Here is a 25,163-nt window from a genome sequence, read left to right as displayed (position 1 = left end):
TTTGTAGTTTGAATTAAAACACACACACACATACACATATACACACACACATACACACACATACATACAATATTTGCAGTTTGTAGTTTGAATTAAAACACACACATACACATATACACACACACATATACACGTATACACACATACACACACATACATACAATATTTGCAGTTTGTAGTTTGAATTAAAACACACATACACACATACACATATACACACACACATACACATATACACACATACACACACATACACATATACACACATACACACACATACACATACATACACATATACACACATACACACATACACATATACACACATACACACATACACATATACACACACACATACACATATACACACATACACACACATACACATATACACACATACACACACATACACATACATACACATATACACACACACACACATACACATATACACACATACACACATACAATATTTGCATATTTAAAGGGGCAGGAGGTTGGAATGTGCTGTGTACCATGTAAACAGGAGCTGGGCTGTGTATTAAGGGACAATCATTGATGTAATTTAAGTTATTTTATAAATGTACAGTATCCATACTAGTATACAATGGGCTTGGCGCTGCATGGGTCCTGCTCTTCTCCATTACTTGTTGCTATAGGAGGGGAAATATTGGAGCAGTGTGCACAGGCAGCTCCATCCTCATCTGTATCTGGGACATGTTCAGAATTTTTTTTTTTTTTTTATAAAATATATTTGTAAAAAAAAAATAATGAATGTTTGTTGTGAAAATGAAATAAACTACAATTTCCTTATTTTGTCTGTGTGTTCTTTTCCTCTATGGTTAGGCATTTACATTGCAAGTATATTATGTAAAGGTGACTGTATGTGTGTGCAATTAGTAATACTATAAAAAAAAGTTACAATTCTATAACCAACATATATATATATATATGTATATATATATATATATATATATATATATATATATATATATATATATATATAGTCAATTTTAGGCAAAGATGTATGCAGAATACAAGTCACAAATAATAGCAAGCAAATGAAAAAATAAGAGTTAGAGATCTTTAATATAGTGTTTCTTACGATTATTAATACTATTACCAATACTATGATACTTTACCATAAATTTGTTAGTAAAAAGTGGTGGTAACATTTTAGATTATAATCACTAGTAATAGTATAATTCTCTATTAGTAATATATTCGAGTAGTAATATTTTAGAATGCTATTATTATTATTGTGTTATGCCTCTTTACAATAATATTATAATAAATATCATCCTTTAGTAGTAGTGCCATTAGTATTTGTTGATGATGATGTTTTTTATTATCATCATTATTATTACTACTTCTATTATTATTATTATTATTACTAGAAGTATACTCTATAATAATCATAAAATAACAGTAGTAGTATTATACACTGAACAGTGTTTATTACTATTAGCAGTATCAGTATTTTGTATTCTTCGTCTATTCATTACTATTTTTCTTAAGAATTTAGTGATGATGATAAATTCTTCTTCATCATCTTCTTATTATTCTTCTATTTAGCAATAGCATGACAACTATTATTACTCTCTAGTCCTCGATGTGTAGGATTATAATTTGCATTATTAGCAATAGCAGAAGTGATAGTAATAATGAGTAATTCCGAAATGATAGTACTAAATAGCAATTTCCTAATATTAATAGTAGTGGTGTATTTTATATTCTTCATCTTTCTGCTTTTTTTTCCCTCCTATTCTTTTTTGTTTGTTTGTTTGTTTCTTCTTTCTCTAGTGCTTGATGTGGATCGTTATTATTATTAATTCAGAAATAATAGAAGTAAGTAGGCATTTTCTGCCATGATTATTTATTCATTATCAGTAGTGGCAGGATTGTATCTTCTTATTCTTTTCTCCAGTATTCTGATAATGATTTCTTGTAGCTTCCACCAACTTTTTTGCATCGAAATGTTTCCCCTAAAAGACTTTTTTTCTCCACTCCTGGATACTTTTCATTAGTACAATTGATGGAGTGAAGATTCATAGTGCAGTGTTTCCCAACCAGGGTGCCTCCAGCTGTTGCAAAACTACAACTCCCAGTATGCCCAGGCAGCCTTCGGCTGCCTGGGCATACTGGGAGTTGTAGTTTTGCAACAGCTGGAGGCACCCTGGTTGGGAAACACTGCCATAGTGGATGTGGATACAAAATGTACCAGTGAATGTAGCAAAGTGGAACTAATTCTGCAGCCATCTTTCCTACCTCTCAGCATGGAAGGTGGATGATTCAGTCCATGCAGCATCAATGGTTTTAATTGAGATAGTTCTTCCATTCTTCACATAATTTTTCTAAATATTGTCAGGCACCCTAAGCCAATTAAAGCCTGTGTAAGTATGAAATGTCAGTAAAATGGCCTTGTGTGTTGTGTATACATGACACAAGTGTGTACGTGTGTATGCACTTGTCTATTAGTTTTGAACCTGGGCGTTTCAGGCAGGACCTCCCATCCCTCAGCCCTGGCAGGAGTCCCTTGTGTTGTGATGATGATAAAGATGATATCAGGAGAGAAGTACTAAAAACCCTTAGAATAATTTGTGTACTTGTTTTTGTTCAATGATTTCAAAGCAGCCCTGGATCATTTGAAATGTAGCCTTTATTTGCAGAACCCCTGGCATGTGACCCAGATGGAAAATAAACTTTGATATTTGAAGTCAAAATATGTTGCCCTTGTGTATGTGACAACATAAGGATGCGTCCACTGTTTGCAATACCAACTCCTAGACAAGTCAAAGGGAGCTCATTAAAGTGTTTCAATCCCAAACAAGCGCCAGATTTCACAGAGATTATTCACATGTTACCAAATCACGAGAAAATAACTTCTTTATTTAGGGTTTAGTGGCTGCAAAACGCTCCTTGACTTTTCCAGTCTTTGCTAGAAGGAGGACAGAACAAGCCAATGAGTGTTATTGTATCAATTGTCAGCAGCAGGATCCCAGATAGAACAGGCTCGGTTCTGCTCCACTTACCTATTGCCCTGATGATAGGACTGAGAGGCAATGGAGCAAATGGGATTCTGGAGGATACAAAAACCAATGGAGGTGGTGGAACTGAGCGTCCAGGTAACCAATGTGTACCTGTTGTTGTTATCCATGCCAACACTGGCAGGGGGTGGATGTTACCAGGTACCACTGATAGGTATCGCAGGTATCTCAGCTACAGTATGAGGAAGCAGCTTTTAGTTTTTGGGGGATGAACTACATTTTTGCTTCTAAATATTGTCAGTGAAGAAATATTTTTTTTCGTTAAAGATAGATAAATATGACAGAGAGAAAGACAGAAAGAAATTGAATTCATAGATAATAGTTAAATAGATTGATAAGAAGATGGATGGGTGGATGGATAGATAGATTGAGATGAGGAAGGAAGGAAGAACGAAAGAAAGAGAAAGGAAGGAAGGAAGAAAATGGATAGATGACATCTGTAAATGGATAAATGGACGGAGAGATAGATAGATAATAGATAGATAAGAAGATGGATGGGTGGATGGATAGATAGATTGATATGAGGAAGGAAGAAAGGAAGTAAAGAAGAACGAAAGAAAGAAAGAAAGGATGAAAGAAAGAAAGGATGAAAGAAAGAAAGAAAGAAAGAAAGGAAAGAAGGAAGAAAGAAAATGGATGGATGACATATAAATATGTAAATGGATAAATGGACGGAGAGATAGATAGATAAGAAGATGGATGGGTGGATGGATAGATAAATATGACAAAGAAAGACAGAAAGAAATTGATTCATAGATAATATCTAAATAGCTTGATAAGAAGATGGATGGGTGGATGGATAGATAGATTGAGATGAGGAAGGAAGGAAGAAAGAACGAACGAAAGAAAGAAAGAGTAAGAAAGAAAGAAAGAAAGAAAGAAAGAAAGAAAGAAAGAAAATGGATAGATGACATCGAAATATGTAAATGGATAAATGGACGGAGAGATAGATAGATAAGAAGATGGATGGGTGGATGGATAAATAGATTGATATGAGGAAGGAAAAACGAACGAACGAAAGAAAGAAAGAAATAGAGAAAGTAAGGAAGGAAGGAAGAAAGAAAGAAAGAGAGAAAGAAAGGAAGAAAGAGATAAATAAAGGAAAGAAGGAAGAAAGAAAATAGATAGATGACATCTAAATATGTAAATGGATAAATGGACGGAGAGATAGATAGATAGATTTCCATGTAGATAGATAGATGCCAAAGATACATAACACAACGTTATACATCTAACTATAATACATTCTTTTTTTTCTAATGACTTTTTTGGAAGAAATGTTTCCACCTGAATTGTACCTGTTCTTGGTGCATATTGTTATTCTGTCATATACATATGAGGGGCTTCTCACCCAGGATGCATTAGGGGCTTTTCTTTAGTAATGACCCTGCAATTAGTTGTTGGAGGGTCCTGATTTTAATCGCACATTTCCTGAGCTGGTGAAGCCGGAGAGGTAAGTAGTAAATGAGGGGCATTAGGACGAGCACATGAAGAAAGGGGACGGTATGTGCACATGAGGATTCTCCCACCTGTGTGCAACCTCCACATCCCCTCAATAGAGCAAATTAAACTATTAATGGAACAAAGAGGAGTCTTCACAGCACAGATCATTGTGTTCCCCAAAGATACAACATATTCATGATGGGTAAAATAAACAGCTGCCCCTCTTCTTCTTCTTCTTCTTCATCATCATCTTCTTCTTCTTCCTCCTCCTCCTCATCTTCCTCTTCTCCTGGAGAAATGTAATTACTTCAAGAACACAGAGCAAAGCTGGAACAAGTGCTGCATGTCTCCTGCATGGAAGGGAGGGGTGTCCCGGGATTAGGAATGATTAGTGCGCAATTGGCACAGAGACTGGCACAGAGCGCAGTGTGGGTGAATGGCACAGGTAGTATTTGTTGTCTTTCCTGATGCCCCAGTTTTATAATGTCACTTGGGTAGAGTGAATCCGAGGACATGGGCCATGGGTAATGCTATTTTTATTTTTTTTCACTAAATTCTTTTGTTTAACCAAACCACCCAGAAATGATAATGCACTGCGCCACTGAAAGGTGCCAGGGTGGCACCGCACATTGAGACACATTAAGGTGGTGCCATCGTTTTTTTTTTTTTGGTATTGTCATCTGAACCTAAAACATAGTGTAGGAAATATAGTGTCTGATCCTGTTGTATTCAGTTTATCCAATGTGCCACAGTTGCCATACATTTGGCACATTTGGCAATGCCAACTTGGCATCACATAGAAAGCTTCAGATTCCAGCTGAGGGTTTAGTTTTATCATGTAGATCAGTGGTCTCCAACAGATGTTGCAAAACTACAACTCCCAGCATGCCCGGACAGCCGTAGGCTGTCCGGGCATGCTGGGAGTTGTAGTTTTGCAACATCTGGAGGTCCGCAGGTTGGAGACCACTGATGTAGATAAATCTAGAGTAGAGTAAACAATACACCTGCTATAGTACATACATAGTAGTAATAACAATATCCTATGCTAAATAATGCCAAGGTGGCACCGCCTATAAGGCTTTATATTCAAACATGGGCGAGATGAGTTAAATCCATTATTATAACTATTATTATTTATAACATTATTTTTCTCCAGTCCTTTAAGTGTGCCAATAATGCCCATGTATCCTAATATAGGAAGATTATAACGAAGAGCTCATTAATACAATCTGTTGTATCGTTTATCTACAGCTTTAGGTGATGCCAGGAGTTACCCAACAACAAGTATCACCACCCTGTGCCAAATGATGCCAGGGTATCATGGCATCTATATCGTTTATTTTTTTTTGTATTTTTTTTTTTCTATTTTACTGAGAAGTCTACTATTGGGTGATGATAACAAGTGAGAAGGATTTGGGATGTTGGCATTGGCACTTGCTGTGCCCTCTCCATAGCTGGCATGGCGCATCTCTAGCCCCTGCCCCCCCCCCCCCTTTTTGCTTTTGATGTGGGCACTCCAGTGAAGCGGATCGTTTTCCTTGGCAATCTGCGATCAGTCCTGGACACTTGTGTTGATTCTTTTGGGGTTTGAGTTCTAAATCTGAGCGTTTGTTTGCAATTAAGAAGCTGCAGCATTGGCCATGTCCAGTGTTTGGGATCAGACTGAGCAGATCTCGCTTGGCTGTTTGTAGTAACAACACACATGTATTTCTTTTATTTGATAGTAAATACTCCGGCTCTTTGTATAGCAAACACCAGAGAAATATATAAACTTCCAAGCTCCACAATCCCTCACATTATACAGCAGAGGACCAGATGTTGGCAACACTCCCTGCACACCTGGCTACATCCAAGAACATTAACCTGTGCAGGTCAGTGGCTTCTCCCAGGAGAGGTGGTGGTCTGGTGGTGGGGTGGGGAAGTATAACTGGGGTATATAACTTGGGGGTGACAGTGCAGCCTTAACCCCTTCCATACCCAATGCTCCAACTTGGGATCACAGGCTGGAGGGTTCTCTGCGAATGGGGAGAAGATCTGAGATGTGCAGGGAGGAGAGGGAAGAGCAGCAGTAAAATCTATGAGCAGGAGACTGAGGAGATGTATCACAGGCTGCACCGCTGGTTTTTCAGTAAAACGTTAAATAATTGCAATGGTAAAAAAAAAAAAAAAAAAACATTCATAATGCATATTGAGCAGGGAAGGCGATGGGCTCATTGGGTATGGAGTTTAGAGGGTTAAATGCCCTGTCTCACCACAAATATCTGTATGTGTCCAACAAGGAGGGCAGTGTACAGTTTACACAATTTTTTTTTTTTTTTTTTTTAGCAGGGGATGGGATATGACCCTTCGTGGAGTATTCTGCAGGGAGAAAAGAGTTAAATAAATGTATATTTGTTATGAAGTGCACATATGAAGCCCGGAATACACTGTGCACACAGTATGGGATGTACATGGTCAGGAGACATAATGTTACAGTAGAAAAATGTCTTTACAAAATGCTTCCTATAGAGACCAACTGTATCTATCTATCTATCTATCTATCTATCTATCTATCTATCTATCATCTATCCCATATCTATCTATCTCATATCTATCTATCTATCTATCTCCTATCTATCTGTCTATCTCATACCCATCTATCTATCTATCTCTCTCATATTTATCTATCTATCTATCTATCTTTCTATCTATCTTTCTATCTATCTTTCCCATATCTATCTATCTCATATCTATCTATCTATCTATCTATCCAATATCTATCTATCTATCTATCTATCTATCTATCTATCTATCTATCTATCTATCTATCCCATATCTATCTATCCCATATCTATCTATCTATGCCATATCTATCTATCTATCTATCTATCTATCTATCTGTTCATCCCTTTCTCTTTGTCATCCACTTTCTCTTTCATTATCTCTTTATTACTCTTACAGCCTAATTTTTTCTATTTTATTTCTATTTTTACTCACTCCCTCTCTCATCTATCTATTCTTTCTCTCTCTTCTCTCTCTCTTCTTTCTCTCTTCTCTCTCCTCTCTTCTCTCTTCTCGCTCTCTTCTCTCTCTTCTCTCTCCTCTTCTCTCTCCTCTCTTCTCTCTCCTCTCCTCTCTCTCCTCTCTCTCCACTCTCTCTCTTCTCTCTCTTCTCTCTCTCTCTTCTCTCTCTCTCTCTCTCTCCTCTCTTCTCTCTCTCTCTTCTCTCTCTCTTCTCTCTCTCCTCTCTCTCTCTTCTCTCTCTCTCTTCTCTCTCTCCTCTCTCTCCTCTCTTCTCTCTCTCTTCTCTCTCCTCTCTCTCCTCTCTCTCTCTTCTCTCTCTTCTCTCTCTCTTCTCTCTCTCTTTTCTCTCTCTCCTCTCTCTCTCCTCTGTTCTCTCTCTCTCTTCTCTCTCTCCTCTCTCTCCTCTCTTCTCTCTCTCTCCTCTCTCTCTTCTCTCTCTCTCTCATCTCTTCTCTCTCTCTCTTCTCTCTCTCTTCTCTATCTCTCTCTCTCCTCTCTTCTCTCTCTTCTCTCTCTCTTCTCTCTCTCCTCTCTCTCTTCTCTCTCTCCTCTCTCTCTCCTCTATCTCTCTCTCTCATCTCTTCTCTCTCTCTCTCTCTCTCTCTCTCTCTCTCTCTCTCTCTCTCTCTCTCTCTCTCTCTCTCTCCTCTCTCTCTCCTCTCTCTCTCTCTCTTCTCTCTCTCCTCTCTCTCTCTTCTCTCTCTTCTCTCCTCTCTTCTCTCTTCTCTCCTCTCTTCTCTCTCTCTTCTCTCTTCTCTATTCTCTCTCTCCTCTCAATACATATGATACATATTAGCAGAGGAAACAATTATTCACATGATGTTATGTAGCTATTGGGTCACTATCCTCTCTGTACATACCTATTTACACATCATGTCCTTCTTTATATTAAATTGTATCCCATGGGAAATAAAATGCACACACCAGTCTTAAGTCTTCCACTATTGTGGAAAATAGAAGAACAGAAAACAAACTAAAAACCCTCCTATGGAACCAGCGTTTTCCAAACAGTGTGCTTCCAGCTGTTGCCAAACTACAACTCCCAGCATGCCCGGACAGCCGAAGGCTGTCCGGGCATGCTGGGAGTTGTAGTTTGGCAACAGCTGGAGACACAGACATCACTTCTGTAAAACATGCTGTACACACATGACTGCTCCCTGACAGTGGATTTAGTAGATTGCCCTTCAAGAGCTGATATTCCATAAGTAGACATTGGCCATTGATTCCCAATAAGTTCATCTAACAGTACTGGTCATTCTCTTAATCACAACTAATGATCAGTGTAACAATGCAATAGAAAGTATGTCCCTGAATGGTCCTTATGGTCAGTGATGGGGCCTGAGCCATAGACAATAAATGATAGATGGGCACCCTATAGATGTGTGTACATACTGTATATTGTGCATGCATGGTGTGTGCCTAATACACAAGTGCCTTTGCAAATAATCGACTAGTATGGCAGTGTGCAAACAGAATGAGAAGCCCATTAAGAAACATTAACAGATTGCTGCAGCATAATGCTCCAGTCCATATTGATCGTAAAATGTCTGTAAAATATTGTTTCAAATGAATCTATTGTTCCTGTGCTTTGCTGTCACTTAGTGACCTTGGTTTGTTCTCATACTGCCAAATGAGCCTTTCATGAGTGTTATTAGATTAACAAGTTTAGGGAAATATCACTGCAGGGGAGGTAGCACACATGGAGGGGGGCACACATTGCTCTTCTATATACTCATGATTTGCACTTAGTTAAATGGTGCCACCACCCCCCCCCCCTTTATACCCCCCTGTCTCCCTGAGAGCCCCTCACTAACTCATCCCATGGTGATGACCTTCCACAGCAGCCACCAAACGTTTCCATTCCAAGCTAAATACACTTCTGTTCTTCCTCACATATTAGATTAGGTTTCTTAAATCATTTCAAGAGGGGGGGTGGAGGAGTAAAAAGAGGAGGGGGTCTGTAGCCTGTAATACACCTGCATTGTTCTGAGGGAAATAAAGATGAAATGCCACTTCATTAGTCTACTCTAAACCAGGCTCTGGGGACATAGAGCTCAGCTGCTGCTGTAGAACTACAAGTGACAGTGCTATCTGGGGAGGAGGATTGCTGGAGGTTGTAGTGCAACAGTAAAGGAGGCCATCAGGGGCTGTACCAGACAATTGGGGTATAGGTACATTTATTGGAATATGGGACAGATGTTGTGCATCACAAGAAATGAGGAAGATAATAATAATAATGTATTATAATTAAAGAATAATAATGAATTATATTTTATTATTATTATTAATATTATTATTAATTAAAAAAAAAATTTAGTTATACACAACATCTGTCCCATATTTTTATTATTTATTTTAATTAAATAATAATTAATGACTGTATTTGTTATTATTACTAAATAATATTTATTTATTCAATTTCTTGTTATTCACAACCTCTGTCTCATATTATTATTATCATCATCATTAAAGAATAATAATTAATTATATTATTTATTATTATTAATATTAAAAATAATAATAATAATCATCATCATCATAATAATATTTCCTCCATTTCTTGTTATGCACAACATCAGTTCCATATTATTATTACTATCATCATTAAAGAAAAATTATTACTTTTATTATATATTATTATTATTAATAATAATCATAACAATAATAATAATAATAATATTTTCCTCCATTTCTTTTTTTGCACAACATCAATTCCATATTATTATTATTATTATCATCATTAAAGAAAAATATTTAATTATATTATTTATTGTTAATAATAATAATAATAATAATAATAATAATAATTTCCTCCATTTCTTGTTATGCACAACATCAGTTCCATATTATTATTATTATCATCATTAAATAAAAATAATTAATTATATTATTTATTATTATTATTATTATTAATAATAATAATAATAATAATAATAATTTCCTCCATTTCTTGTTATGCACATCAGTTCCATATTATTATTATTATCATCATTAAAGAAAAATAATTAATTATTTTATTTATTATTAATATTAATACAAATAATCATCATCATAATAATAATCATTTCCTCCATTTCTTGTTATGCACAACATTAGTTCCATATTATAGTAATTTTATATACCACAACCAGTACTTCAACATCCAGCAATCTTCCTCTTAAGATACTGCTGTCACTTGTAGTTCTACAGCAGCAGCTGAGCTCTAACTCCCCACAGCAGTGTTTTCCAACCAGGGAGCCTCCAGCTGAACAAAAAACACATATACTAAGACAAACTAGTAAAAATGGAAAAAAAACAAAACAAAAAAACAGCCACAAAATCTACATCTTGGGAGTGTGTTTTAAAAAATTTTTCCCGCCCAAAAAAATTCCCAAAAAAGTTTGGTGTCATCCCAGCCTTAAATTGCCTTCATTTTAATCCAGAAATGTGTGCCAAAGTTTTGCCACATTTTTGGCCCATGATGGCACATTTAGGTCAAAAACATGCCCTTTTTAGGTTATGCCTAGCCTCTTGTCATTGGTGGGGGGACATCTCTATTCTTTTTGGCTAGTTTTGTTTCAAAATGTGTCTTATAATAACACGTGCACCAGTTTGTTTGTTTCTTGGCGCATAGAAAAACAGTGGTAGTTTCTTCCAAAAAACAGCACCACCCCTGTCCTCAGTTTGTATGTGGTATTACAACTTGGCTCCATTCACCTTAATGGAACTGAGCTGCATTACCACGCACAACCTGAGGACAAGAGTGGCGCTGTTTTTGGAATAAATCGTCTCGGTTTTCTAATCCTGGATAATGCATTTTAATAGGAGCCTTGCATGGCACCATTGGTGTCACTTGATAATACAGGGCCCTACTGCAAAATCTGCAACCGGGCCCTCAGTTATAATGCTTCTTCATTTATAATCCTGGTCTATGCATATGGGAAAGATCCTATAGGGCCCTCAGGCTAAGTTTCTACTTGTTTTTTTGTGCTGTGTTTTTTGGGTAAAAAAAAAAACGCCTGAAAAAACGCCAGTGCAATTTCCTGCGTCTGGTGTTTTTTCAGTCGTTTTTTTCTAGTGTTTTTTCTGGCGTTTTTCTTGGCGTCCCCCCCCCCCCCAAAAAAAAGAAAAACAAGTGGAATTCCAGCCTAAGGCTCCTGTATCCATACCTTCTGCACCTCCTATAGGTTTGCCCCTGTATAGCACTATATCAATATATGGTTTTATATGCAGGGGCATGCCGGGAGTTGTAGTTTGGCAACAGCTGGAGGCACCCTGGTTGGTAAACACTGACCCAAATACTACTTCTGAACACACCCAGGCTCCTTCTCTTACTCCAGACAATATGGCATTGTAAAACGTGCCATAGTTATCGTTAAAATGGCGCCATTTTTCACCAGGTGACTGACAGCTCAGCAGGAGGCCGGCCTAAGCAGATGCACACCAAGCACGCCATAAATACATTAATATATTTTTTTACATACATTAATATATATTTTTTTATATATTTTTCATCTCTGGTACTATAACTCCCAGCCTTCCCTGCCCATTCTGCTCTACAGTTCCTGGATTTTTCTGCATCTGCAGAGGAATCAATTGACATAAACTGAGCCCAAAGGTGATAATCTATCGGTGCATTATAATGTGCCCGGCTATAATTTCCTGCAATTGTCCTTGGTTTCTTGGTTAATTGTGGCTCAGCGTCCCATGTCACCATTAGCGGACAGAGAAAGCCCCATTCATTCAAATCGATGTGACAGAGTGGAAGTTAACCCTTTCGACACACATACAGTGCCGTGCTGACTCCTAGTCATCCCCCTTCTGCAGCCAGGTCAAATCAGTGTCTACAACAGTGCTTCCCAACCAGGGTGCCTCCAGCTGTTGCAAAACTACAACTCCCAACATGCCCGGACAGCCGAAGGCTGTCCGGGCATGTTGGGAGTTGTAGTTTTGCAACAGCTGGAGGCACCCTGGTTGGGAAACACTGGTCTACTATGTATCTCTCCCTGTCCAGGGCTGGGTTTGCAGCATGGACTTCTTCTTCTTCGCTTCCTGTTGATAGAGAACAAGCATCAGATTTTCATCAAACTTCTATTAAGTGAAACATAGGTTGGAGGGCAGGCCCTGATTGAAACAGTTTAAATTTTAATTGTGTTTTTAATTTGACATATAGTTGCAGAAAGGAATGACACTACAACGCCAAGGGCCGGTCGATTTTCTTAATTTCTCCCAGAGGAATTGATGGGTTTATCAGGCAACTAGATTGGAAAGCCATTAAAGGGCCTCTCCGGCCGGCCTGTTAATTGGAACTTGATGGATAGGGGGAATCGGGGGGTAGGCAATGGCTGATCCAATCTTTAGGACTTTCTGTTTTCCAATAAATTACCCAATTCATTTTCCGAGCGCAGATTACATAAATTGTACACCTCTAGGGCTTGAGTTTTTTTTTTTTTTTTTAAAAGGCCCCCGCCCCTCTTTACTCTCCCCCCCCCTTTACTCATAGCACCGTGCCAAATGCCATTTGCTCCAAAATATGTCCTGAATGAAAATCGAAAAATAATCAACGTTTATACTTAGAAAATTTATTGCAATCATTTTCTCTGGTAATTTCCTTATTTTAAAGTTTGGACATGTCATATATCATAACCCCGGTTCCCCGTATAAAAAAAAAAAAAAAAAAAGGGATTGCAGGGCTGTGCTTAATATTTGGCAAAGCGTGATTCCAAGATCAAACGTGTTTATGATTCCATCTGTCATTTACTCCCATAGACTTCTCCCGATATAACAGCTGAGCTACAAGCCTATTTTCTAACTGCTGCAAAAAAAAAAGAGAGAAAAAAAAAAAAAAGATCAATTTTTATTAAGGCTTCATGAAAGCTCCCGGCTCCCTCCATAGTTCTGCTGATCTGAGGCCATTTACCCCTTCATTGCAGGTTATGTACTGATCGCATTTACTAGAGGTATTTGGCTGTACAGAGGAAACCTAGACATACTGCACGGACAAAAAAAGAAGAAAAAAAAAACCGCATAGGCGCATTAACCTGCCTAAGAATGCTGGGAGTTGTAGTTTTGCAACAGCTGGAGGCGCCCTGGTTGGGAAACACTGCTGTATATGATTGCTGAGCAGTTTACATGGTATTGGATATCTGACAATGCACATGTCACTATGCTTCTATTTGTTACTCGCTAGGTCATGGAGATCGTTTACATGTACTTGTTATGTGTCTAGATTCTGTATTTGGCTCACAAATCCCTCTGTTCGTTCTGCTGCTTACTCATTATGACATCCACTGCTCAGGAAGGAGCATGCCCGAGGCAAGCACTGTACCCGCCCTCACTTACCATGCATTCACTTCCTCCCTGAGTCTGCTGTGCCATGTTGGGTCTCTTCATTGAATCACTGCATGCTGCTCTGTGACCCCTCCTCTCTGTTTTCAGACAGGATAGGAGTGAGCACAGAGTGCTAGTCCCACCCTCACTTAGCAGACTTTGTCCCTGCCTGTGGTTCAGCTGGAACAATGATAATGCTTCAACCGGTCTGGATTATTTTCTGGATGATATGGGGACCCCTAGTGGTCTTTTTTTTTATGAGCCAGGATTTCTATAAAGAGGAGATAACATTATTACAGGAAGTATATTATGGAGGTTAATGTTTTGTGAAAATGTACAATATTGATTATTGATTCTGATAGTGCCCATTTAAAGTTTAACGTATTTGCTGCCAAAAGCTGCAGACACCATGGGTTAGCTGTAAGGGTACGTTCACACGCCGGATTTACAGCGTATTTTTTACGCTGCAAATCCGCTGGTGAAGGCCCCGCTTTATGCTGGCTTTACATGTGCCTGCTGGTAGCGGCAATACGCCGCTACCATCAGACACACTGCGATGTGCGAGTCGCAGTATACTCGCACATCGCGGGAGCTCTCTGCCTAGCTCAGAGCAGGGAGAGCGGCCGGGAATGCGCGAGTACGCCACGCACATCACTGCACACATCGCGGCACATGTAAAGCCAGCATAGAGCGGGGCCTTCACCAGTGGATCCGTAGCTAAATACGCTGCGAAAATCTGTGCGTGTGAACGTACCCTTAGGCTAAGTTTCCACTTAGCTGCCACTGCAGTTTTTGAGCCAAAGTCAGAAGTGGATTCATAAGGGAGGAGAAGTGTAAGTCCTTCCTTTATATGTCCTATTCCTTTTGTATACACTTCCCCCCACATTAGGCAGACAGTGTTACCCCCACATTAAGCAGGCAGAGTTCCCCCACATTAGGCAGGCAGTGTTTCCCCCACATTAGGCAGGCAGTGTTCCCCCCACATTAGGCAGGCAGTGTTCCCCCCACATTAGGCAGACAGTGTTCCCCCCACATTAGGCAGGCAGCGTTCCCCCCACATTAGGCAGGCAGTGTTCCCCCCACATTAGGCAGGCAGTGTTCCCCCCACATTAGGCAGGCCAGTGGTTTTAAACCTGTGGACCTCCAGATGTTGCAAAACTACAACTCCCAGCATGCCCGGACAGCCAATGGCTGTCCGGGCATGCTGGGCATTGTAGTTTTGCAACATCTGGAGGTCCACAGGTTGAAGACCACTGATGTAGGCACAGACATACAGACATACAGCCTCCAGCCATATTCAGCTGTATGCCTGTGTACTACCCACTTCAGTGCTCCGACCACCGCTCCGGCTATAGCAGTAGGTCTCGGGACCGGTGGTCGGAGCACCGAAGATGACGTGCCGCTGGTCACTTACCAAGCTGGCCAGCGCGCGTCTCCCTCCTTCTCTATCCTCCGGTCCTCGGCGCCTTCATTTCCATGGGCGCACGCACGGGACGTCGTCCCGGCTTGCGCTATGTCCCAGCGGCCCTGCCTTTTTAAACTTAACTCGGGGATGCCGACAGTTAATAGTGATGGTGAGAATTGCCCCATCGCTACAGGACGGGCAAACACCGGCTCTGCTCGGGGCCCCAAGCAATTGCTTGGTTTGCCTGTCCTGTTGCGACCTCCCCCGCCAAACCCCCGGAACTGACTCACCGAACCCCCGGAACTGACTCACCGAACCCCTGGGACTGACTCACCGAACCCTTGGGACTGACTTACCGAACCACTGGGACTGACTCACCGAACCCCTGGGGTTCGATCGAACCCAGGTTAAGAACCACTGGTCTAGTCTATTTACAAAGTTGTCTCATTTCTTTTATTTAAGATGCCTTTAAAATACAATTGGCAGTGTAGATGTACATAGGCTTTCTATGCAGATTCTACAACATCTATTCCTCTGCCACGCTTTGTGTAAGTGTGCAGCTTTGTTTATGTAATTGTAGAAAATCCAGTGTTTGTGCAAAGTGAAGGTTGAGAAACCAAGCTAAGTCCTGGATCATCTTGCATACTGAGAAGTAGAAAGGATTGAACATTTCATCTTGGATTACACCTCCGCTACTACACCCCCTCCACAGCTTCTTACACTTTTAAATATTTAACTACACACTGGAATAAGTGTGGATTCCACGGGCACTGCCTGGCACCGCGCAGGTGCTGTCTTAGGATGGTATCTGGACACCGAGAGGCTTGTTGCTGTTTCTCTGTAATTGTGTTTGTCTACAATGGTTTCTCTTTTGTAGATACATTTTTCGCCAGGACAAAAAAATAGTCTTACGGAACTGTAAAGCACTTAAAGGGTTACTCCGGTGGAAAACATTTTTCGTTTTATAAATCAACTGGTGCCAGAAAGTGAAACAGATTTTTAAATGACTTCTATTAAAAAATCTTAACCCTTCCAGTACTTATCAACTGCTGTCTAATACAGAGGAAGTTGTTTTCTTTTTGAATTTCTTTTCTGTCTGACCACAGTGCTCTCTGCTGACACCTCTGTCCATTTTAGGAACTGTCCAGCGCAGGAGCAAATACCCATAGCAAACCTCTCCTGCTCTGGACAGTTCCTGACATGGACAGAGGTGTCAGCAGAGAGCACTGTGGTCAGACAGAAAAGAAAATCAAAAAGAAAAGCACTTCCTTTGTATTATACAGTAGTTGATAAGTACTGGAAGGATTAAGATTTTTTAATAGAATTAATTTACAAATCTGTTTAACTTTCTGGCACCAGTTGATTAAAAAAAAAAAAAATGGTTTTCACCGGAGTACCCCTTTATGAGAAAACCCTGGATCCCCCATATTGGCCTGGAAATCTTGTTTTCCTTATTCATGGCTTGTGGCTTGCAGTTTATTAATACAGTAAAACCTCTCCAAAAGACCACCTCTAAGAGAAGACCATCCTCTTATCCAGACCAATTTTTTTGTGATGGATTTTCAATTCCACCATTTATTTCCACTCTTTGAGACCCCCCCCCCCACTAGAGGACCACACCCTTTTTGTGGTATTTTGGGTGACCCTATCCAAAAGGTAGTATCTGATCGTGGGGGTTCCGACCGATTGGACCTCCAGCAATTTCCTGCCCAGCTTTTGGAGTAATATTCATTAAGTGCAAGAAGACTGTCAAACAGTGCATCTCAAGTCCTGCAGGAACGCATTAGAACAGAGTTCCTGCACTTTTACCACAGCAGGAACACTGTTCCCATTAGCAGTAGTCCTGCAGGACCAGCCCGTGAGTGGAAATCTTGGTGAGTTTCCCCACTTTTTCCCAGGACTTGACCACTGACCTCCACCTATTGCAAAACTACAACTCCCATCATGCCGGAAGTGTCGTTGTGCAACAGCTGGAGGTGCACTGTTTGGAAAACACTGCTGAAGATTCTGAAAATGTATTCCATATATCTAAATAGGGCGATTTCATGTGCATGGATTTCTACAAGACCCAAATCTGTTATGTGTGAATTTACCCTATAGGTCTCCACGAGGTTTATATTTATGATCCTCGCCGTCCTCCCCGGCCTCGTTCATTTGTGTCACTCAATTGCACAGTTTAACAAGGCTTCTCTTCTAATTTCCTCTACTTATGAAACACGTCCACTGCATGGCTGCTCAGGTTTTAATGTCGCCTTGCCCGGCAGAATTAATATTTCATAAGCCTCCTGAATTAAGTGAGTGGTCCGTTCGCACTACGACTGTGCTCCATCCTAGTCCGGAGGACCACGAGGTGTATGTATATTGCGGTAGATGTAGAGCTCGGATATGAGGTGTCTGAAATGGAATAAGACATTGATTTGTGGAGTATGCCTTACAAGAGTTGGAAAACCAGCCCGAAAGGCCTTTGAGATTCTCTGTTTGGCTGACAGATGTGCTCATTTAACAAGCGGAGGCTGAAATGGGTGAATAAAACCTCCCCATTTAGCTGTGACAGAGGAGATTTCACGGCCTGTCTACAGAGGTTGTAAATTCTGTCCCCAACTGTGCCGCTGCAAAGTTGGCCAATGTATCCCGTCACCGCGGGCAGGGACCCCCCGCTCTTAGCATATGCCTCTCCTAAATGCTCATGCTGGGTGCTATTGACTGGCATCAGGATAACAAACCATCTTCACTTTATGAACCCTACTGCCCCCCTCTAATAAGTCCCTCTTTCCCAGGATAAAGAACGTCTGGTTGTCTAATGTACGTACACAGTAATTACGGAGTTGATTATCTGATATAGCTTCTAGGGTTCTTCACAATACAGTGCAAAAGTGCAGCAATAGACAACATCCAATGAGACATCAGCTCCTAATGACTCGTCTTCATTGGTTACCATGATTTACTACAAGGTGGCCATTTTGGTATTTTGTTAGACAATTGGCTTGGAGGAATGGCTTGTGTGCTCAGGTGGTAAAATCTTATAAAGGAGCAATTAATTAAACTTCTGCACCAAGGATTAGGATGTAGCACTATACGATATGCAAGATCAATGTCTTAGTTATTATCTACAAGGCTCATGTATTGAATATGACACAGGATCCATGGTAAATATCACTTTATCTCTTATGGTAGATGGGCTGTTTGGCAGGGTTTTCCATTTTACACGTCCTGAACATGTAAATAAATAATTAATTAATCTATCAATTCATTAATTCTTTTTTTTTTATTATTTATTAAATAATTTATTTATCTATTTTTATCAGTTGATCTTTTATGGTAGATGGCCTGTTTGGCAGGGTTTTCCATTTTACACGTCCTGAACATGTAAATAAATAATTAATTAATCTATCAATTCATTAATTCTTTTTTTTTTATTATTTATTAAATAATTTATTTATCTATTTTTATCAGTTGATCTTTTATGGTAGATGGCCTGTTTGGCAGGGTTTGACACGTCCTGAGCATGTAGATTAACTAATTAATTAATTAATTTATCTATTAATTTAGTTAGACATTGCTAAATTGTTATAGCTTATTGGGAAAATGTATCATTCCCTGTACCTGCACACAGTGGTAAAATTGCACAATTTTTTATTTTTTTTTCCAAGCCCCTTTTCTGCTCAAAAAGGTTGCACAACCTTGACAAATTCCTGCCTAGATGTTCTTGTTGGGAAACATTGCACAAAGGGTTAGTTAACATGGCTGACATTTTGTGTGCCATTTTGTCTGATATAATTGCGCTATTTTTCCACCAAACAAAAAGTCACACTCAAAGCTATGGTGACATACATTGAAGGCAATGCAAGAATTCAGGTAAAAATTTTCTTAAATGGTTTCTCTTGCCCTTACTATTCCAAAGAATTGTTTTCTTCCTCGAATACGCAAATATGCGAATATTCACATATGCAAATATAACGAATATGCAAAATTCACAAATATAGGACGAATATTCGTCTATATATTCGCGAAATATTGCAAATTCGAACATGGGCAATGCCGCTCATCACTAGTGTCAAATTACAATTCCATTTTTTATATGTGGTAAAAGAAAATTTAAAGCACCAGGTATAGTTTTTGCCCTGGGATCCAGAAATTTCAAGCTACTTCCTTAGCAAATACTTAAAGGGGTACTCCGCTCCCTCCTAGACATCTTATCCCCTATCCACGCCCCCTCCTATAGACTTACATTAAGGGGACAGGCGTGATGTCACGAGGGGGCGGGGCCATGACATCATGATCCTACGGCCCCTTCATTGCCAGTCATCAGGCACGGAGTGAAGCTCGCTACGTGCACCAGATGGCAGGGGGTGCTGCAGGAGAGATCGCAGGGGTTCCCAGCGGAAGGACCCCCGTGATCAGACATCTTATCCCCTATCCTTTGGATAGGGGATAAGATTCTAGGAGCGGAGTACACCTTTAATAACAAAAAGGGGCGCATTTAGTGGTTGCAATTGCACCCATAACATTAGAATTAAGAGGGCATGTGTTTAGTATATCTCCACATGTGTCCTACTTTGTAGGGTCAATTTTAAGGGTTTTGTATCTCAATACTAATTTCTTACACATACGATAGTGCCCGCCTCTTCCAATAACTTCCCATTTTCCCCAAATGGATATATTCTTTCAATTCTGGAATGATAGATACATTGAACTTGCTCACTGAACCCCAGGGGTTAATAGTAGCCCACACGGCTTCCCTTTCCTGGGTGCTCTTCTGTATTCCTGCAGCACTTCTTCTTCTCTGGGTATTATAATAGCCGCCGCTGGATTGACAAGTAATTGATACAAAGACGTTATCGCACATTTAATTAGTTTAACACCTTATCTTGACAGCTGAGATACAGGGCCGGACATCTGCTGAATTGGTTTTATTCTGTCATTGCCCATAGGACAGTCATTTAATTACACCTATTGTTGTCGGTGACATCAACGCAAAAATTACATGTACAGGAAGAAACTAAATATGGAATCCTAGTCGTTGCTATGGACAACACTAACTCCATGTTCATTTAGATGGTTAACCCATATTATATTCTATGTATATTTATCTGTAATTGGAAAAATTCTAAAGTTATCAGTCAGCCATATTGGCTGTCATGAATCCGTGTGCTCCCAACATCTAACGCTAACCACACACATAAGATAGTTGTAGGGTAAGTGCTCACTTGGCCAACAGCTATCTCTCCCATTCCAGCCATATGTGTCTATATGTATATATGTGCATGTGTTCTGAATGTGGAGAGAAGAGAAAGCCATTGACTCTTCTGGTGGCAGCGTATCTGCCTTAAAGGGGTACTCTGCCCCTAGACAAAGGATAGGAGATAAGATGTCTGAACACGGGGCTCCCACCGCTGGGGACCCCCACAATCTCCCTGCTGCACCCAGCATTTGTTTAGAGCGTCGGGTGCAGTGCTGGAGGCTCGTGATGTCACACCCCCTCAATGCAAGTCTATGGGAGGGGGCGTGGTGGCTGTCACTCCCCCTCCCATAGACTTGCAATGAGGTGGTGGGGCTATGACATCACGAGCCCCCGCCCCGCATTGCCAGTCATCCTGCACGGAGCGAAGTTTGCTCCATGCACCGGATGTCTGGGGAGCCGCAGCCGAGATCGTGGGGGTCCCCAGTGGCAGGACCCTCGCCTCAGACATCTCCAAAGGATAGGGGATAAGATGTCTAGGGGGGGAGTACCGCTTTAAGTACAAAAGAATCTGACAGGTTGACATCCCATTGCCTACATCTTCTTTGACATCTGCCATAGGGGGGAGGTCAGGATGGAGGGGTAGGGGGTTTAGTCAAAATGCATTTAATGTGTATGGGCTGCTCAGGAATAGTGGCAGAGCGTAATGATCAACAGTGGACTTTATTTTCCTCCTTGGAGACACACACTCTTGATGGTTCCAAACAAACAGAGAGGCACCGTAAGTTTTAACATAGCAGAATACACTAAAAGACAAAGTAGTTTCTATCAGTTCCAACTTTGCAGTCCTTTTTTTTTAAAGGGTTTTCTCCACCAGAGCTGGGGACCAGGCTTTACTCTAGTGGTCCACCTAGGTTTGGTTTGCTCCCAGAGTGTCTGCCATCTCTTGCCAGTCTTTCTTTTGCCAGTGTGGCCCTTTAAAGGGGTACTCCGGTAAAACCTTTTTTCTTTTAAATCAACTGGTGGCAGAAAGTTAAACATATTTGTAAATTACATCTATTAAAAAAAATCTTAATCCTTCCTGTACTTATTAGCTGCTGAAAACTACAGAGGAAATTCTTTTCTTTTTGGAATGCTCTCTGATGACATCACAAGCACAGTGCTCTCTGCTGACGTTATTATAACAATAATAACGCTTTATTTATTGTTGTCCTTAGTGGGATTTGAACCCAAGTCCCCAGCACTGCAAGGCAGCAGTGCTAACCACTGAGCCACCATGCTGCCCTTAGAATACATCTGCTATGCATGGTTGCTAAAATGGACAGAGATGTCAGCAGAGAGCACTGTGCTCGTGATGTCATCAGTGTTCCAAAAAGAAAGGAATTTCCTCTGTAGCATTCAGCAGCTAATAAGTACTGGAAGGATTAAGATTTTTCAATAGAAGTAATTTACAAATATGTTTAACTTTCTGCCACCAGTTGATTTAAAGGAAAAAAGGTTTTCACCGGAGTACCCCTTTAATAAGGCTATCCCGAATCATTGGCTTGTCTTGCCTTAAAGTTACTTACAGGGTTTAAGAAGTGACTTCATATTTTTCTGCTCTGCGCCTCTAGACAGGGCCGTCTCTGCCTATAGGCATAATAGGCAGCCGCCAAGAGCGCACTCTAGATGGGGGCACCACTCTGCCTGCAGCAATAATGTAAGCCAGCATCTGAAGCACCCACCCATCCAGCAAAACCCTGCCACCCGAGGAGGAGGTTTGTTTCAGTGTGTCACCCCAGTAGTAAGGAGATTACATGGGGAGGAGGTTTGTTACAGTGTATCCCCCCAGTAGTAAGGAGATTACATGAGGAGGAGGTTTGTTACAGTGTGTCACCCCAGTAGCAAGGTGATTACATGAGGAGGAGGTTTGTTACAGTGTGTCGCTCCAGTAGTAAGGAGATTGTATGAGGAGGTTTGTTACAGTGTGTCACCCCAGTAGTAAGGAGATTACATGAGGAGGAGGTTTGTTACAGTGTGTCACCCCAGTAATAAAGTAATTACATGTGGAGGGGGTTTCTTACAGTGTGTCCCCCCAGTAGTAAGGTGGGGCATGTCAAAGGGAGGAGCCAATGGGCAGGGTCAAGGGGCGGCAAAGTTAGCTTTTGGATAGGGTGGCAAAAATCCTTGCACTACGCCTGCCTCTACTACTTTTTAGTTGCTCCCAACCCCTTCGGCTGTGAATGTAAAAACATACATGCTACCAACTCTTAGACCAACAGATAGTCACAGACTGGGTTCTTGCATAAAAATTGCTCCCCATAGGACCGCTCTATTCAACATGAGATGACAGCAGCAAAGTAGTGTATACAAATAATAACCTCCCTCTCACCACCACCTACCTGGCCTCTCAATGTGCACATCAGTCTATCTATTCACCAATCTGTCTATTCCCATATTAACAACCACATATGTAGCTGTTCTTACAGATCACTTGTCACTTACCTTTTCTATCATTTGCAATGGTAAATCTGCCTGGTAGATGTAATGTCAGCCATATTGGCTTTCATCCAGCTGCCCCAGAAACAGATATAACTAAGAGATGACCAATCAGAATTCTTTACGACTGCATCAAAGCGGAACCCAAGAAATATTTCCAAGAATTTTAGTATTTTTTAGAATTAACTCTTTGCTTACTTGATGTTACTTTACTCAATGGCCTGCTTTGTAGCCGGTGGCTGAATGAGGCTGAATAAGAATTAGAGTACTTTGGTAAATTGTAAAGTCCTTATGACAACTTAACATGCATGTGGAAGAAGTACACAACTCAAGTTTCTCCTGGTGCTGGTTCCTTGATAGAATAACAATTGGTATCTGATTCCAGGAGCTCATCCTCTCCCCCCAGGAGATTACAATGGAGCTTTCCAGAGATGTAATATATATGGAGGCACAGCTCTTCATTCTCCTCTCCATCTTGTTTCTCTTTGTAGTAATAGGGTTGTATATTATATATGTTTATGTATATTTATATGTATATTTGTTTGAAAATACCAAAAACTCATTGTCCTGGAGATGTATCTGTAGCTATATACTATGCCCTAACAGTTACCCACAGTAGGGTGGACCATACCATTGCTATGTGGCCCATAAAGAAGAGGGCAGCCTATACCCAATTCTCCTTGGGTACTGGGCCATCACACTGGCTATATACTAATGTTCAGCGTAGACATCTTGCCATTTCCCGATACCATTCTAAGCTTCTTTTGCTAGTGTGGCAGGGGTGTGGTACACAGAGGGCAGTGGTAGCAGTCACCCCTGTCCCTGTTACTTGATGGGGCACATGGTAGATAGAGTTCCTGTTGCAAAATTTTAGTTGAGGTCTAGAACCTTATCTCTGTGTTGAGGTTTTATCCAAAATAGATATAATTGTAGAAACCCCAGATCCCCCCAATTTTTATTCCATTTCTGACTGGCCCTCTCTACTGTATTCCCTTTTTTTTCTTTATTTTTTTGGACACCAAGCACCACTTTCGTCACTGCCTCCCTTACTCCAGGAAGCATTAATGTATTGGCTGACTTTTTTTCCCCAGTAATCTGATTCACGTAGAAACACATATTGACAGGTGAAAACTAGTTAGCATGTTAGATTAGAGTCACACGAAGGGTCTGAACTGGTTCAAGCAGACCTTGTGTCATTGATCCTAAAGGTTATTTAAAAGTAGCATTTTCTATTTTGTGTATACAGAGGGCCTGCCTCCGTGTGTGGATGTCTGGCCTTACCTATTTATCTATACACAGCCTCTCTTATTATCTATACAGACATCAGTGGGAGACCTGCTGCCCAGCATTATCTGTCTATAAGATCAGTGTTAGCAGACAGTCCTGTAAGTAGACAGTGTGTCCGTACAACACGCTCACACCAATTATTACACAACTTATCTTGGATTTGTCGCAATAGATAAAGGTGATTCGTAGTTGCACTGGCTGCACTGTCACAATCCACATAATAAGTCAGACTCACTGGTCTGATACCTGCAGGCAATAGAGAGGAGATGTGCTGATATGGGCTTCACCTGCTGTGCAACAGCCCTGTTTGGTTGAAAACCGACCCTTTCATGTCAGCTACACAGGATATTGGGACGCCGTTGAATAAATGCATGAAAATAACCATTGGTGTTAATTTGTTGACAGACAGATTTCCTGTTATACAACGGTATATTCCCTAAATATAAGACAATTGAGGCTACAGCGCTGCCAAACAGATCTGCATTTCGGTCTTCATTGTTATAAATTGGTGAAATATTGTACCATGACATTACATTTGACAGTTGTCAAAATGGCGACAATTTTTTTCTTAGAATGAATAATTTGAGCGATAGCTGGGTACTTGCCCTCTGTTCACCTTCATTCCGGGGAGACAATTCTCCTCCATTCTCATGGTGGATGGGAATTCCAAGCTGCCAGCCCCCAACCCTGCCCTTACCGATAGATTGGGGATAACCTTTGCAAATGTGAATATACTTTTAGCGGCAAGACCCCCGCGATCAGACATCTTATCCCCTATCCATGCCTGTAAACAAATGAAAACTCATTTAAAGGGAACCAATCATCAGATTTTACCCTATATAATGCTTCGCAAAGCGTTATATAGGGTAAAATCTTTATTTTCACCATTCCCGGGGGATGCTCCTTCCCCCAGGGATGGTGAAGATATGAAGTTATAAACTAGTCACCGCCGCCGTCGTAAGTAGTCACCTGGGCGGGGAGCTCTTCTCCCCTACTCCCGTTCTTCGGCCGG

At 40.6% G+C, this 25,163-nt stretch overlaps 2 protein-coding genes across 3 annotated transcripts in view; both read left to right on the top strand.

Moving 5' to 3' along the window:
- Positions 1-432, top strand: part of HMX3 (H6 family homeobox 3) — a 10,857-nt gene extending 10,425 nt beyond the window's left edge. For both annotated transcript variants that reach the window (XM_056530051.1, XM_056530050.1), the window contains one exon: positions 1-432. This exon is cut by the window's left edge and continues 1,775 nt beyond it. The gene's annotated coding sequence lies outside the window, so the exon portion shown is untranslated.
- A 5,818-nt stretch (positions 433-6,250) lies between these two features.
- HMX2 (H6 family homeobox 2) overlaps positions 6,251-25,163 on the top strand; it is a 41,013-nt gene continuing 22,100 nt past the window's right edge. The window contains exon 1 of the mRNA XM_056530053.1: positions 6,251-6,361. Within this exon, the coding sequence (XP_056386028.1) occupies positions 6,306-6,361 (56 nt within the window). The 5' untranslated portion in view covers positions 6,251-6,305. The remainder of the gene's footprint in view (positions 6,362-25,163) is intronic.

The sequence above is a fragment of the Hyla sarda genome, chromosome 7 (genome assembly GCF_029499605.1).
Source record: "Hyla sarda isolate aHylSar1 chromosome 7, aHylSar1.hap1, whole genome shotgun sequence".
Taxonomy (NCBI): domain Eukaryota; kingdom Metazoa; phylum Chordata; class Amphibia; order Anura; family Hylidae; genus Hyla; species Hyla sarda.
This window is presented reverse-complemented; position numbering and strand designations above follow the sequence as displayed.